Source organism: Nerophis lumbriciformis, linkage group LG15 (assembly GCF_033978685.3).
Source record: "Nerophis lumbriciformis linkage group LG15, RoL_Nlum_v2.1, whole genome shotgun sequence".
In the NCBI taxonomy this organism is placed as follows: Eukaryota; Metazoa; Chordata; class Actinopteri; order Syngnathiformes; family Syngnathidae; genus Nerophis; species Nerophis lumbriciformis.
The window spans coordinates 27,658,453-27,675,865 of NC_084562.2; the positions used below are offsets into that span (position 1 = coordinate 27,658,453).

Genomic DNA, 17,413 nt, shown 5'->3' on the forward strand with positions numbered 1-17,413 from the left:
CGAGTAGGCAGCGCCAGACGACGCCAACATCTGCCAGTGGATCGTAAATTTGCCCAACTTTTCACTTCGGACACCGAAGACGAAGGATTTACGAATGAAGAATAACTTCAGAAAGTAAGCGCTATGTTTATTTTGTGTGTTGTGACATTAACGTTCGAGCAACATTATGTTGCTATTGCGCTGCACTATTTTGAATTTTACTATGTTTGTGATTGCACATTTGCGTACATTTTGGGAGTGAACAGAGTTGTTAGAACGCTGGTTTTTAATATATTATTAAAGTTTGACTGACCTATCTGACTGTTTTTTTGACATTCCCTTTAGCGCAGCGTAGGCGCGGCTTATAGTCCGGGGCGGCTTATTGGTGGACAAAATTATGAAATATGTAATTCATAGAAGGTGCGGCTAATAATCCGGTGCGCCTTATAGTGCGGAAAATACGGTAACCTTCAAAAACTCACATTTCTTTTTGTCAGAATATTTTCATTTATTTGTTGTAAACTTGTCAAAACCAGAACTATATATGGTAATCCTAATTCATAATAACACATTTGGTATTTACACATTTTTTTTTAGACTTTTCGAAGAAAAAAAATATCATAGCAAATGACTTGTCATGCTGACCACGCCCCCACCACTACAGGTACGGTATCTTGGCAGTCAGAGGAAACCTTCATGTGCATTTATTAGAAAAAAGGATGAAGTTTATGGCAAACCGAAAAATTGTTATTTCAACTATTTTCCCTAAATCACACATTGAGGCTATAAAGTGATTTTTGTATCCGATTACTCGATTAATCAAAAACTTGTCAAAAGGTTGTTGGATTACTAAAATAATCAATATCTGTAGTCCTACCATAACGTATCTACCGTATTTTCCGCACTATTAGCCGCACCTAAAAACCACAAATTTACTCAAAAGCTGACAGTGCGGCTTATAACCCGGTGCGCTTTATATATGGATTAATATTAAGATTCATTTTCATAAAGTTTCGGTCTCGCAACTACGGTAAACAGCCGCCATCTTTTTTCCCCGTAGAAGAGGAAGTGCTTCTTCTTCTACGCAAGCAACCGCCAAGGTAAGCACCCGCCCCCATAGAACAGGAAGCGCTTCTTCTTCTACTGTAAGCAACCACCCGCCCGCGTAGAAGAAGAAGAAGCGCGCGGATATTACGTTTCATTTCCTTTGTGTGTTTACATCTGTAAAGACCACAAAATGGCTCCTACTAAGCGAAGGTTTCCGGTTCATGAAAAGACGCAATCTCTCCATCCGCACACGGACTACTATTTCACAGCAACTGCCTAAAGACTTTCAAGAAAAGCTGGCTACTTTCCGTGCATATTGTAAAAACAAGATAGCTGAAAAAAAGATCCGGCCAGAGAACATTATCAACATGGACGAGGTTCCACTGACTTTTGATATTCCTGTGAACCGCACTGTGGATACAACGGGAGCACGTACGGTGAATATTCGCACCACAGGGAATGAGAAGTCATCCTTCACTGTGGTTCTAGCTTGCCATGCTAATGGCCAGAAACTTCCACCCATGGTGATATTCAAAAGGAAGACCTTGCCAAAAGAGACCTTTCCAGCCGGCGTCATCATAAAAGCTAACTCGAAGGGATGGATGGATGAAGAAAAGATGAGCGAGTGGTTAAGGTAAGTTTACGCGAAGAGGCCGGGTGGCTTTTTTCACGCAGCTCCGTCCATGTTGATATACGACTCCATGCGCGCCCACATCACGCTGGTTTTTAATATATTATTAAAGTTTGACTGACCTATCTGACTGTTTTTTTGACATTCCTTTAGCGCAGTTAGATGCGGCTTACAACACGGGGCGGCTTATAGGTGGACAAAGTTTTGAAATATGCCGTTCATTGAAGGCGCGGCTTATAACCCAGGGCGCCTTATGGTGCGGAAAATACGGTACTTATTCACATCTTTGGCTCATATCAGTGGATATTATTATTCATCGACTTGCCACGTCCTTTTCTTAGCTGGTTACTCTTTGTTAACTCGGTTCTAAAGACGTCTGTTGAAGTGAACAAAGCACTTATTTTCTTCTTATTATTGCTTTGTTCACTTCAACGGACGTCTTTAGAACCGAGTTAACAAAGACTAACCAGCTAAGAAAAGGACGTGGCAATATTAAGAAGAAAATAAGTGATTTGTTCGATTCAACAGATGTCTTTATTATTGCCCACGTCCTTTTCTTAGCTGGTTACTCTTTGTTAACACGGTTCTAAAGACGTCTGTTGAAGTGAACAAAGCTAGTTTTTTCTTCTTTGGCTTCTTCACCTTTAAGCTAGCTTAGCGGTTAGCATGGCTTCTTGACTCCTTCTGCTGCGCTAGTTCCTATTTTACAAGCGTCTGTAGGACTTGATACTTGGATCATCCATGATCCATGAGCTCAGAAGTGAAGGCATGGTTCCCCAGCCCTACATCCATGAATGTTTTATTGTACTGACCTCTGGGTCCATCTCCTCCAGGGCCGACTCCAGCTGTTTGAGCTCATCTGCCGACAGATTGTTAAGCAGCTCATCTTCATCCAGGTCCTTGTACTTGTCCAGGTCCTTCTTGAATGACAAGGTCATGATGCTGGCTGTAGGACTGCAGTCAATCTTCCAAAGTGGTGGCCTCGTTGCTCCAGACCAAGGGGAAAGGCTAGCGGAAAACAAACATTCCTGATGAACTAGAGAGACACTACAATCCGGCTATTTGTTCAATGGACACACATTATAGTTCTTTCATATCCTTCATCTTGTCATGGAGCTGTTTGTGGGCATGACTGCTGTATGCCAATGTTTATTTATTTACACACAGACATCATTTTGTATGACATTATTGTTTCTTTTGTTAATATCAGAGTCTGTTCTGCAAAAAGGTCATCCCTAGAAGCACACAGCTTATGGACACTTCAAACATACATCATCATATAATATACAAAGTACAGTACAATACTTTCAAAATCTACCTTCCAAATAGCCATTTACAGTTTCATACCAACAGGTTGACATTTCTAAAGAAGGAATCTCTAAATCCAGCAGATCAGTCTCAATATGCTATAGTTCAAATGTGATGAAGGTCATCATCATACATACAGGTAAAAGCCAGTAAATTAGAATATTTTGAAAAACTTGATTTATTTCAGTAATTGCATTCAAAAGGTGTAACTTGTACATTATATTTATTCATTGCACACAGACTGATGCATTCAAATGTTTATTTCATTTAATTTTGATGATTTGAAGTGGCAACAAATGAAAATCCAAAATTCCGTGTGTCACAAAATTAGAGTATTACTTAAGGCTAATACAAAAAAGGGATTTTTAGAAATGTTGGCCAACTGAAAAGTATGAAAATGAAAAATATGAGCATGTACAATACTCAATACTTGGTTGGAGCTCCTTTTGCCTCAATTACTGCGTTAATGCGGCGTGGCATGGAGTCGATGAGTTTCTGGCACTGCTCAGGTGTTATGAGAGCCCAGGTTGCTCTGATAGTGGCCTTCAACTCTTCTGCGTTTTTGGGTCTGGCATTCTGCATCTTCCTTTTCACAATACCCCACAGATTTTCTATGGGGCTAAGGTCAGGGGAGTTGGCGGGCCAATTTAGAACAGAAATACCATGGTCCGTAAACCAGGCACGGGTAGATTTTGCGCTGTGTGCAGGCGCCAAGTCCTGTTGGAACTTGAAATCTCCATCTCCATAGAGCAGGTCAGCAGCAGGAAGCATGAAGTGCTCTAAAACTTGCTGGTAGACGGCTGCGTTGACCCTGGATCTCAGGAAACAGAGTGGACCGACACCTGCAGATGACATGGCACCCCAAACCATCACTGATGGTGGAAACTTTACACTAGACTTCAGGCAACGTGGATCCTGTGCCTCTCCTGTCTTCCTCCAGACTCTGGGACCTCGATTTCCAAAGGAAATGCAAAATTTGCATGGTTGGGTGATGGTTTGGGGTGCCATGTCATCTGCTGGTGTCGGTCCACTCTGTTTCCTGAGATCCAGGGTCAACGCAGCCGTCTACCAGCAAGTTTTAGAGCACTTCATGCTTCCTGCTGCTGACCTGCTCTATGGAGATGGAGATTTCAAGTTCCAACAGGACTTGGCGCCTGCACACAGCGCAAAATCTACCCGTGCCTGGTTTACGGACCATGGTATTTCTGTTCTAAATTGGCCCGCCAACTCCCCTGACCTTAGCCCCATAGAAAATCTGTGGGGTATTGTGAAAAGGAAGATGCAGAATGCCAGACCCAAAAACGCAGAAGAGTTGAAGGCCACTATCAGAGCAACCTGGGCTCTCATAACACCTGAGCAGTGCCAGAAACTCATCGACTCCATGCCACGCCGCATTAACGCAGTAATTGAGGCAAAAGGAGCTCCAACCAAGTATTGAGTATTGTACATGCTCATATTTTTCATTTTCATACTTTTCAGTTGGCCAACATTTCTAAAAATCTCTTTTTTGTATTAGCCTTAAGTAATATTCTAATTTTGTGACACATGGAATTTTGGATTTTCATTTGTTGCCACTTCAAATCATCAAAATTAAATGAAATAAACATTTGAATGCATCAGTCTGTGTGCAATGAATAAATATAATGTACAAGTTACACCTTTTGAATGCAATTACTGAAATAAATCAAGTTTTTCAAAATATTCTAATTTACTGGCTTTTACCTGTACTGAGGTCAAGATGGTCAGCTGTGTTAAATATACTAAGCATAACGTCGCAGTAACGTTTGCTTAAAACGCTTTTTGAAAATGATGTGATTCTTTTATAGAGCTATCAATATCATTCCAGATCATCTACAGACTATACTATAGCTTGTACACTTTTGATGACCATTTAATAAAGGTTTACTTCTGGTGTTCTGTCTATGAGAAGTAGGTCTAGAATGTCATCCTGTGCTTCAGAAGATTGGAGCCATAAAAAAGAGGATACTTTCTTCTGAAGAATCTGCAGTTTTTGAAGAGAACTGGAACACACAATAGTTGATATGTGCTTCAAATAGCATTCGGAGAGCTATCTGAGGAGGCATTCATCCCTGGATTCTACCTAGCAACACGTTGCTGAGCAACATAGCCAGAAATGTATTTCTTGATATTTGTGTTGTGAATCCATCCTTCTGAGGTTTGCTAATATGCAGTGTTGGGACTAACGCGTTACAAAGTAACGCGTTACTGTAACGCCGTTAGTTTCGGCGGTAACTAGTAATCTAACGCGTTATTTTTTTTATTCAGTAATTTAGTTACCGTTACTACATGATGCGTTACTGCGTTATTTTACGTTACTTTTGATGTAGTATCGGCTAGAAACAGAAGCGCTGCGGTGTCGTTCTTCTGAATCTTCCTCTGTCACAAGCCGGAGAGAAGAAAAGAGGCGCGGTCTATGTGTGTGTGGGTGTGGGTGTGTGGAGGGGATGACGCACACAAGTGATCCGCGGTTTGATATATGAAACAAAAAAAAAAGTTGTTGGCACGTTCAGTCCACACACAGCGTGGTCATGGCGAGCGGAGTAACGGAGGAGCTTGAACGCCCCTGCCATTGAATCGGTGTGTTTATAAGTGCAGACTCGGTTGTGCAAAACGAGGGTTTTAAACACATAATGAACGTGCTTGAACCACGTTACGACATCCCGTCGCGCATCCACTTCAGCAATAAGATTGTGCCAGATCTTTATGAGCAGGAGAAGAAAAAAGTTGTGGATGAACTATCCCGAGCATCATCTGTTGCGCTCATGACAGACTGGTGGACGTCCAGCGGAACTATAAGCGCTCACTTCATCACAGCAGACTGGGAGATGAGAAGACACGCCCCCTCTACGAGAGTCACCTTGCGCAGGTACTGATACAAGCAGTGGAGGAATGGAAGATAAAGATATCCCAGTCACACGTGATAATGCCAAAAATCAAATAATTACAGAGAATGAGGCAGGACTGGGACCAAAGATAGGTGCTTTGCACATGTAGTGAATTTGGCATCACAGAAGGGAATCTCAGTCAATAGGATGGAGCGCCTCTTTGGGAGGATCAGGAAGGTTTCCTACTTCCACCCAAGCACAACAGCTGCTCATGTGCTTAAGACAAAGCAAGAAATGCTAAAGCTGCCTGCTCATACATGATGTCCCAACGAGGTGGAACTCCACTTATGATATGTTGGAGCAGCAGGCAGCTATATACTCTGCATTGACCCACAACACCCTGAAGACAAATGTCACCCTGTCTGATGACGATGTGAGAGTGGCAGATGAGGTCATCCAGGTGCTTAAACCCCTCAAAAGTGTTCCATCTCTACTGAGCACTGAAACTTCACCATCTGTGTCAATGATCCTGCCACTGAAAACAAGGATTGTACAATCCATGGCTCCAAGTGTGGAAGACAGCAGCATCACTCCAGATGTCAGGCTTTATTTCACTACCTATGTTTCAAGGAAGATGATGTTTCTTCTTATGTTGCACTTAAACTTGTTTTTTATTAATGGTCATTGGTCCAAGTTTAAAGAAAGGAGGAATGCCTTTTTATGTTGCACTGTTTTTCATTAATTATGTTAAAAGGAAAATAAAAATGCATGTCAAGTTGATCAACAGATTGTATTATTCTCCAGTGCAATAACAGGACTGAAATGAAGGCAAAAAGGGCATTAATGGGAGCTTTAAAAAAAAAAGAAGAAAAAAAGAAGTAACTAAATAGTTACTTTTCACAGTAACGCATTACTTTTTGGTGTAAGTAACTGAGTTAGTAACTGAGTTACTTTTGAAATAAAGTAACTAGTAACTGTAACTAGTTACTGGTTTTCAGTAACTAACCCAACACTGCTAATATGTGTGTGAGAAAACCAGTAGGTTGCAAGTACAGTACGGTATGTAAGTATAGTTCTAGTCCTAGTACAATATGGAGCTTTATGCCTCCACTTTTTTCCATGTGGAAACCAGGCCAAAGTTGATGTCATGATCATCCTTGTAAAAGCAAAGTGATGATGCAACACAGCCAGCTGGAACTAATCAGTCGTCCATGTTGTCATTTCATCTGATCCACTGATCTGGACCACACTGTGAAAAACTCTCCAGATCTGGACCACGCTGTGAAGGACTCTCCAGATCTGGACCACGATGTGAAGGACTCTCTGGATCACTTCCACATTCCACTCACTAGAAGCACATCCAACTCTTTTCTAGAGAGGAGAACGCAGACTTGCTAGCTGTAGATCCTAGAACATACAGTAGTTCATGCTAACGTGCTCACGCAGAACTGCTGTAAACCACAGGAAAAACTGAAGCAAACTTTTCTGTCAGTTTTCCAGAGCTGCCTGAATGATTTCTCCACTGGTGAGAGCTTCACTTCCTGCCAGGTCCAACGCTCCCCTCCTGAAACAACCGTTATCCAGCCATTCATTTTCTACTCTTTATCCCTTTTGTTAGCATGTGTCACATACCAACTTATAGGAGTCTGTCTAATTAGAGAAAATAACTAAGTTAGCATGTAAATGCTAGCATGCTAGCAGTTAATTGTCACATACCAAGTCATATGAGTCTCGGGTAAACGGCTGCAAAATTAGCTCAAAAAGTTGGCACTTTAATGATAGCATGCTAACGCAAACATGCTAACAGTTAGCATGCTTCATATACCAAGTTATATGACTAAGTTGTATGGCTGCGGAAATAGAGAAAAAAAGTGTACAATTTGCACACAAAAAAGCTACCAATTTAATGTTAGCGTGCTCGCATGCTAAAGTTAGCACTCTAATAGTTAACAAGTGTCACATTCCAAGGTAGATGACTAAGGTGTATGGCTGCGGAATTAGAGAAACAAGAGTAATATTTCTAGCTCTAGCTCCATCCTATCTTGTCGATTGTATTGTGCCATATGTCCCGGCAAGAAATCTGCGTTCAAAGAACTCCGGCTTATTAGTGATTCCCAGAGCCCAAAAAAAGTCTGCGGGCTATAGAGCGTTTTCTATTGGGGCTCCAGTACTATGGAATGCCCTCCCGGTAACAGTTAGAGATGCTACCTCAGTAGAAGCATTTAAGTCCCATCTTAAAACTCATTTGTATACTCTAGCCTTTGAATAGCCCCCCTTTTTTTAGACCAGTTGATCTGCCTTTTCTTTTCTTTTAATAATACCACCTTAACATTTGACAACCAAACAATTACACAAGGCGAATCAGTAAAGAATCTGGGTATTATCTTCGACCCAACTCTCTCGTTTGAATCACACATTAAGAGTGTTACTAAAACGGCCTTCTTTCATCTCCGTAATATCGCTAAAATTCGTTCTATTTTATCCACTAGCGACGCTGAGATCATTATTCATGCGTTCGTTACGTCTCGTCTCGACTACTGTAACGTATTATTTTCGGGTCTCCCTATGTCTAGCATTAAAAAATTACAGTTGGTACAAAATGCGGCTGCTAGACTTTTGACAAGAACAAGAAAGTTTGATCATATTACGCCTATACTGTATATACCTTTATATACATATATACATATATATATACCTATACTGGCTCACCTGCACTGGCTTCCTGTGCACTTAAGATGTGACTTTAAGGTTTTACTACTTACGTATAAAATACTACACGGTCTAGCTCCGTCCTATCTTGTCGATTGCATTGTACCATATGTCCCGGCAAGAAATCTGCGTTCAAAGAACTCCGGCTTATTAGTGATTCCCAGAGCCCAAAAACAGTCTGCGGGCTATAGAGCGTTTTCTATTGGGGCTCCAGTACTATGGAATGCCCTCCCGGTAACAATTAGAGATGCTACCTCAGTAGAAGCATTTAAGTCCCATCTTAAAACTCATTTGTATACTCTAGCCTTTAAATAGACCCCCTGTTAGACCAGTTGATCTGCCGTTTCTTTTCTTTTCTCCTCTGCTCCCCTTTTCCTTGAGGGGGGGGGGGGGGGGGGGGGGGGGGCACAGGTCCGGTGGCCATGGATGAAGTGCTGGCTGTCCAGAGTCGGGACCCGGGGTGGACCGCTCGCCTGTGCATCGGCTGGGAACATCTCTGCGCTGCTGACCCGTCTCCGCTCGGGATGGTGTCCTGCTGGCCCCACTATGGACTGGACTCTTACTATTATGTTGGATCCACTATGGACTGGACTCTCACACTATTATGTCAGACCCACTCGACATCCATTGCTTTCGGTCTCCCTAGAGGGGGTGGGGGGGTTACCCACATATGCGGTCCTCTCCAAGGTTTCTCATAGTCATCCACATCGACGTCCCACTGGGGTGAGTTTTTCCTTGCCCGTATGTGGGCTTTGTACCGAGGATGTCGTTGTGGCTTGTGCAGCCCTTTGAGACACTTGTGATTTAGGGCTATATAAATAAAGATTGATTGATTCATTCATTCATTTTCTCCTCTGCTCCCCCCTATCCCTTGTGGAGGGGGAGACGCACAGGTCCGGTGGCCATGGATGGGGTGCTGGCTGTCCGGGGTCGGGACCCGGGGTGGACCGCTCGCCTGTGTATCGGTTGGGAACATCTCTGCGCTGCTGACCCGTCTCCGCTCAGGATGGTTTCCTGCTGACCTCACTGTGGACTGGACTCTTACTGTTATGCTGGATCCACTACGGACTGGACTCTCACAATATTATGTTAGACCCACTCGACATCCATTGCATTCGGTCTCCCTAGAGGGGGGGGGGGGGGGTTACCCACATATGCGGTCCTCTCCAAGGTTTCTCATAGTCATTCACATCGACGTCCCACTGGGGTTAGTTTTTCCTTGCCCTTATGTGGGCTCTGTACCGAGGATGTCGTCGTGGCTTGTGCAGCCCTTTGAGACACTTGTGATTTAGGGCTATATAAATAAACATTGATTGATTGATTGATTGAGTAATATTAGCTGGAAAAGTTGCCATTGACTTCAACTCAAATGTCAATGTCTTCAACCAGTACTTACTGTAAGAGATTGCATCTATGTTGTAGAACTATATCAGTACTGATGACACTTTTAGAGTAATACATCTATGTTGTAGAACTATATCTATATATATACTGATATCTTTGACACTGTGGGAGTAATACATCTATGTTGTAGAAGTACATCAGTACTAATGACACTTTAAGAGTAATACAACTAGGGTGTCCCTCAAGGTTCTGTGTTGGGCCCCTTATTATTCAATATTTACATAAATAATCTTGGACAGAATATTCCGAACTTTCCATTTCTATGCTGATGATACTGTCATATACTGCACAGCACCCACTCCTGCTGAGGCTTTTAAATATCTACAACATGCATTTGACAGAGTACAAGAACAACTTTGCTATCTTCAACTGCTTTTAAATGCAGAGAAAACAAAGTGTATGCTCTTTACCACATCAAAAACTGTATTTTAACAAGAAATGGGCAACAAATTATGTTAGTATCTGCTTTTAAATATTTAGAATTTTTAATTGATGACCACTTGAGTTTTAAGGAGCACATTCAGTATGTTGTAAAAAAAAAACTGAAACTTTTACTGGGATTTTATTATAGAAACAAGTCTTGCTTTTCTTTTACTGTGAAACAGAAATTGGTGGAAACAACCTTTTGACCTGTTATTGACTATGGAGATGTGTTGTACATGAATGTTACTGCTGGTTGTCTCCACAAGCTGGATAGTGTGTACCACGGGGCACTGACATTCATCACCAACTTACTCACCATTGTGTGTTCAATCATCAATCAATCAATGTTTATTTATATAGCCCTAAATCACAAGTGTCTCAAAGGGCTGCACAAGCCACAACGACATCCTCGGTACAAAGCCCACATAAGGGCAAGGAAAAACTCACCCCAGTGGGACGTCGATGTGAATGACTATGAGAAACCTTGGAGAGGACCGCATATGTGGGTAATCCCCCCCCCCTCTAGTGGAGACCGAAAGCAATGGATGTCGAGTGGGTCTGACATAATATTGTGAGAGTCCAGTCCATAGTGGATCCAACATAATAGTAAGAGTCCAGTCCATAGTGGGGCCAGCAGGACACCATCCCGAGCGGAGACGGGTCAGCAGCGCAGAGATGTTCCCAGCCAATGCACAGGCGAGCGGTCCACCCCGGGTCCCGACTCTGGACAGCCAGCACTTCATCCATGGCCACCGGACCTGTGCCCACCCCCCCTCCACAAGGGATAGAGGGGAGCAGAGGAGAGAAGAAAAGAAACGGCAGATCAACTGGTCTAACAGGGGGGCTATTTAAAGGCTAGAGTATACAAATGAGTTTTAAGATGGGACTTAAATGCTTCTACTGAGGTAGCATCTCTAATTGTTACCGGGAGGGCATTCCATAGTACTGGAGCCCCAATAGAAAACGCTCTATAGCCCGCAGACTTTTTTTGGGCTCTGGGAATCACTAATAAGCCGGAGTTCTATGAACGCAGATTTCTTGCCGGGACATATGGTACAATGCAATCGACAAGATAGGACGGAGCTAGACCGTGTAGTATTTTATACGTAAGTAGTAAAACCTTAAAGTCACATCTTAAGTGCACAGGAAGCCAGTGCAGGTGAGCCAGTATAGGTATATATATATATAAGTATATATGTATATAAAGGTGTATATACAGTATAGGCGTAATATGATCAAACTTTCTTGTTCTTGTCAAAAGTCTAGCAGCCGCATTTTGTACCAACTGTAATCTTTTAATGCTAGACATAGGGAGACCCGAAAATAATACGTTACAGTAGTCGAGACGAGACGTAACGAACGCATGAATAATGATCTCAGCGTCGCTAGTGGATAAAATAGAACGAATTTTAGCGATATTACGGAGATGAAAGAAGGCCGTTTTAGTAACACTCTTAATGTGTGACTCAAACGAGAGAGTTGGGTGGAAGATAATACCCAGATTCTTTACTGATTCGCCTTGTGTAATTGTTTGGTTGTCAAATGTTAAGGTGGTATTATTAAATAAATGTCGGTGTTTAGCAGGACCGATAATCAGCATTTCCGTTTTCTTGGCGTTGAGTTGCAAGAAGTTAGCGGACATCCATTGTTTAATTTCATTAAGACACGCCTCCAGCTGACTACAATCCGGCGTGTTGGTCAGCTTTAGGGGCATGTAGAGTTGGCTGTCATCAGCATAACAATGAAAGCTAACACCGTATTTGCGTATGATGTCGCCTAGCGGCAGCATGTAAATACTAAAGAGTGCAGGGCCAAGAACCGAACCCTGAGGAACTCCGCACGTTACCTTAACATAGTCCGAGGTCACATTATTATGGGAGACGCACTGCATCCTGTCAGTAAGATAAGAGTTAAACCACGACAAAGCTAAGTCTGACATACCAATACGTGTTTTGATACGCTCTAATAAAATATTATGATCGACAGTATCGAAAGCAGCGCTAAGATCAAGAGTATTATACTCAATGGTTAACTGGACATCTTTATGTGCTCGACGCCTCAATCATTGGTATGTTTTCATCTTCAAAAGCATTCTGGGTATCACTCCATCCTATCTGTCTTGTCTTTTAACAAAGAAACAAGGAAGTCACAATCTTCGTTCAATGAATGTTCTGCAATTTGTCGTCCCCAAAGTAAGAACTGAACTGGGCAAGAAAGCATTTAGGTTTTCAGCAGCGAAGGCTTGGAATATGCTACAATCGAATATTAAACTTCAAACCCTAGTTACGTTGAATGAGTTTAAAGCTTCTGTGAAAGGACTGCAGTCTACCTTGTCTGTATGCACATGTGTCATGTGAGCAAGTTTTAATGTTGTAAATGTGATGTTTTATGTATTTGTTTACTGTTTTTAATGTAACCTTGCTGCTGCCCTCTTGGCCAGGTCTCCCTTGGAAAAGAGATCTTTGATCTCAATAGGATTTTACCTGGTTAAATAAAGGCTAATAATAATAAATGTTGTAGAACTACATCAGTACTGCTATCTTTGACACAGTGGGAGTAATACATCTATGTTGTAGAATTACATCTATGTTGTAGAACTACATCACTACTGATATATTTGACACTGTAAGAGTAATACAACTATGTTGTAGAACTACATCAGTACTGATATCTTTGACACTGTAAGTGTAATACAACTATGTGTTAGAACTACATCAGTACTGATATATTTGACACTGTAAGAGTAATACAACTATGTGTTAGAACTACATCAGTACTGATATATTTGACACTGTAAGAGTAATACAACTATGTGTTAGAACTACATCAGTACTGATATATTTGACACTGTAAGAGTAATACAACTATGTTGTAGAACTACATCGGTACTGATATATTTGACACTTTAGGAGTAATACAGCTATGTGGTAGAACTACATCAGTACTGATATATTTGACACTTTAAGAGTAATACAACTATGTTGTAGAACTACATCGGTACTGATATATTTGACACTTTAGGAGTAATACAGCTATGTGGTAGAACTACATCAGTACTGATATCTTTGACACTTTAGGAGTAATACAGCTATGTGTTAGAACTACATCAGTACTGATATATTTGACACTGTAAGAGTAATACAACTATGTTGTAGAACTACATCAGTACTGATATATTTGACACTTTAGGAGTAATACAGCTATGTGTTAGAACTACATCAGTACTGATATATTTGACACTGTAAGAGTAATACAACTATGTGTTAGAACTACATCAGTAATGTTCTTGCAGAAGAAATGGCAGGAAGTGAGTGGGGTGTTTCTTCAAATAACTCACATGATTGTGTGTCCAAGATGCACACTAGTGACAAACACCACTACACACTGGAGACACACACCACTACTTAATGGAAACACACACCACTACACACAACTGTATCAATTTGTCTCATGCAGCATTTTAAGTCTTTATTTTACTCCCCTTTGGGTCGAGGAGGAGGAGTGGCAGCCCCCCTTTACCTTGCTTGGTAGAAACTATTTGCTTGCCTAACAGAATTGCTATGGTGACATCCAGTGGACACATTTAGAACAACATGCAGCTCAAGTTTACACTTTGCAAACTCACCTCAGGGACCGGATCCACCCCGTTTGTGGGACTGATCGGGTCCACGGGCCACATGTTTGTGGGACTGATCGGGTCCACGGGCCACATGTTTGTGGGACTGATCGGGTCCACGGGCCACATGTTTGTGGGACTCATCGGCTCCAGGGGCCACGTGTTTGTGGGACTCATCGGGTCCACGGGCCGCATGTTTGTGGGACTGATCGGGTCCACGGGCCATATGTTTGTGGGACTAATCGGGTCCACGGGCCACATGTTTGTGGGACTGATCAGGTCCACGGGCCACATGTTTGTGGGACTGATCGGGTCCACGGGCCACATGTTTGTGGGACTGATCGGGTCCACGGGCCGCATGTTTGTGGGACTGATCCCGTCCACGGGCCACATGTTTGTGGGACTGATCGGGTCCAGGGGCCACATGTTTGTGGGACTCATCGGGTCCACGGGCCACATGTTTGTGGGACTGATCGGGTCCACGGGCCACATGTTTGTGGGACTGATCGGGTCCACGGGCCACATGTTTGTGGGACTGATCGGGTCCACGGGCCACATGTTTGTGGGACTGATCGGGTCCACGGGCCACATGTTTGTGGGACTGATCGGGTCCACGGGCCACATGTTTGTGGGACTGATCGGGTCCACGGGCCACATGTTTGTGGGACTGATCGGGTCCACGGGCCACATGTTTGTGGGACTGATCGGGTCCACGGGCCACATGTTTGTGGGACTGATCGGGTCCACGGGCCACATGTTTGTGGGACTGATCGGGTCCACGGGCCACATGTTTGTGGGACTGATCGGGTCCACGGGCCACATGTTTGTGGGACTGATCGGGTCCACGGGCCGCATGTTTGTGGGACTGATCGGGTCCACGGGCCACATGTTTGTGGGACTGATCGGGTCCACGGGCCGCATGTTTGTGGGACTGATCGGCAGTTGTCACATTGACTACACAGCAGTTGTCACATTGACTACACAGCAGTTGTCACATTGACTACACAGCAGTTGTCACATTGACTACACAGCAGTTGTCACATTGACTACACAGCAGTTGTCACATTGACTACACAGCAGTTGTCACATTGACTACACAACAGTTGTCACAACACTGCAGCAGGTGTGATGTCAGCATGCATATTTCTTTCTTCAGGGGACAATTGCCATCTCACAGCGTTTCTACGCTAGCAGCCACACCCTAAAGCAGGGTCCCCAAACTACGGCCCGCGGGGCGGATCCGGCCCCCCAGCTTCCAAAATCCGGACCACGGGAAGTCCCAAGTTAAAAAAAAAAAAGGGTTTTAATATTTTTTATTTTTTAGTAATTTTATTTTTCCTTTCTAATCCATTTTATACTGCTTGTTACTCTCGGTGTCTCCTAGCAGCTCAGGCAAATTATATTGTCTAAAAATGAATTTTCCCATCAATAACATGACAATGTTAAATGTTGATGAACATCAATGTTAATTGATGTTCATCAACATCAATATTTTATATCTGTAAACATCTGGACAAGGCTTTAGGTTGTTTTTTGAACATGATGTTTTAGGAAAGGTGGGACCAGCAGTGACATAATGTTTGGTGTTGTGTTTAAATTAGCAGATGTTTTTTCAAAATATTGCAAATTTCCTGTGAATATTGGTAAAACATCTGTGAATTGTGTACATCATAATAACTAACATCTACTTCATGTTACACACATTGTGTACATCATAATAACTAACATCTACTTCATGTTACACACATTGTGTACATCATAATAACTAACATCTACTTCATGTTACACACATTGTGTACATCATAATAACTAATAGAGATGCGCGGATAGGCAATTATTTCATCCGCAACCGCATCAGAAAGTCGTCAACCATCCGCCATCCACCCGATGTAACATTTGATCAGAACCGCACCCGCCCGTTGTTATATATCTAATATAGACGATGCAAGGCATTAGTGAGGTTATAAAGCTTTTGCCTGTTAAAGAAAGGAGACTGATCCAATGCAGCACAGACATTCGCGTGCCACGCTGTCACGACCCAGACGCTCACCAGTGCGCAATCATATGGGAGCCGCGCTGAGCGCACCTCCAAGCGCGTCTCGCTGCCGGCGACGGCCGGGTATGGGCCCGACGCTCCAGCGCCATCCATTTTCAGGGCTAGTTGATTCGGCAGGTGGGTTGTTACACACTCCTTAGCGGGTTCCGACTTCCATGGCCACCGTCCTGCTGTCTATATCAACCAACACCTTTTCTGGGGTCTGATGAGCGTCGGCATCGGGCGCCTTGACCCGGCGTTCGGTTCATCCCGCAGCGCCAGTTCTGCTTACCAAAAGTGGCCCACTCGGCTCACCAGGGTGAGCCCCACCCCTTTCGTGAGCGCACTACGCGCGGAGTGACCCCTGTTACGCTCCCCCGGCAACAGGGGTGGCGGGCAGGTAAGCTGCGCGGGCGGAGCGCGCGTAGTGACCCCTGTTACGAGCCCCCGGCCACGGGGGTGGCGGGCAGGTAAGCTGCTTACCTGCTGCGCGTGACGCCGGCCGCGGCGAAGGCGGACGAGGTGGGGTGTCGGTGCGGTGGGCGCGGTGGTGACCCTGGACGTGCGTCGGGCCCTTCTCGCGGATCACCTCAGCTACGGCTCCCGGTGGGGCCCTCTCGGGGGAAGGGGCCTCGGTCCCGGACCCCGGCGAGGCGTCCCTTCTCCGCTCCGTAAAAGTGTCCATCTCTTTTTTTTTTCTTTCTTCTGTTGTGGCATATGCTGCAGGTGCCTGCTCGTTTTTCGTATGTGGGTAACAACATTTAACTATGTATATATATTTACCAATTGGTTTAACTGCCACCCGCCTGAATCTATTTAAAATCTAATTTTTTTTATTTCAACCGCCCGACCCGACCCGACCCGACCCGACCCGACCTGACCCGCGGATAAAATCTAATTTTTTTTAATTTCATCCGCCCGATCCGCGGACTCCGCGGTTGTGCCCGCAAACCGCGCATCTCTAATATATATATATATATATATATACACAGCCCGGCCCCCGGCCAAATTTTTTTAACCCAATGCGGCCCCCGAGTCAAAAGGTTTGGGGACCCCTGCCCTAAAGTCATCACTGCCAACACACAACATCTACGCTGCAACTGTGTCCATGTCCAAGAACACTTTTTATTATTATTATTACTCAATAACACTGCTAAGATGATGTGTAATACACACCTTTTATTATTATTATTATTATTATTACTCAATAACACTGCTAAGATGATGTGTAATATTTTTTTAATATTATTATTACTCAATAACACTGCTAAGATGACGTGTAATACACATCTTTTATTATTATTACTCAATAACACTGCTAAGATGATGTGTAATACACATCTTTTATTATTATTACTCAATAACACTGCTAAGATGACGTGTAATACACACCTTTTAATTTGTATTATTATTAT

At 43.3% G+C, this 17,413-nt stretch overlaps 1 protein-coding gene across 1 annotated transcript in view; it reads right to left on the bottom strand.

Moving 5' to 3' along the window:
• Positions 1-17,413, bottom strand: part of tmod2 (tropomodulin 2) — a 60,817-nt gene that overhangs the window by 37,729 nt on the left and 5,675 nt on the right. The window contains exon 2 of the mRNA XM_061974680.2: positions 2,470-2,665. Coding sequence (XP_061830664.1) covers positions 2,470-2,595 — 126 coding nt within the window. The 5' untranslated portion in view covers positions 2,596-2,665. The remainder of the gene's footprint in view (positions 1-2,469; positions 2,666-17,413) is intronic.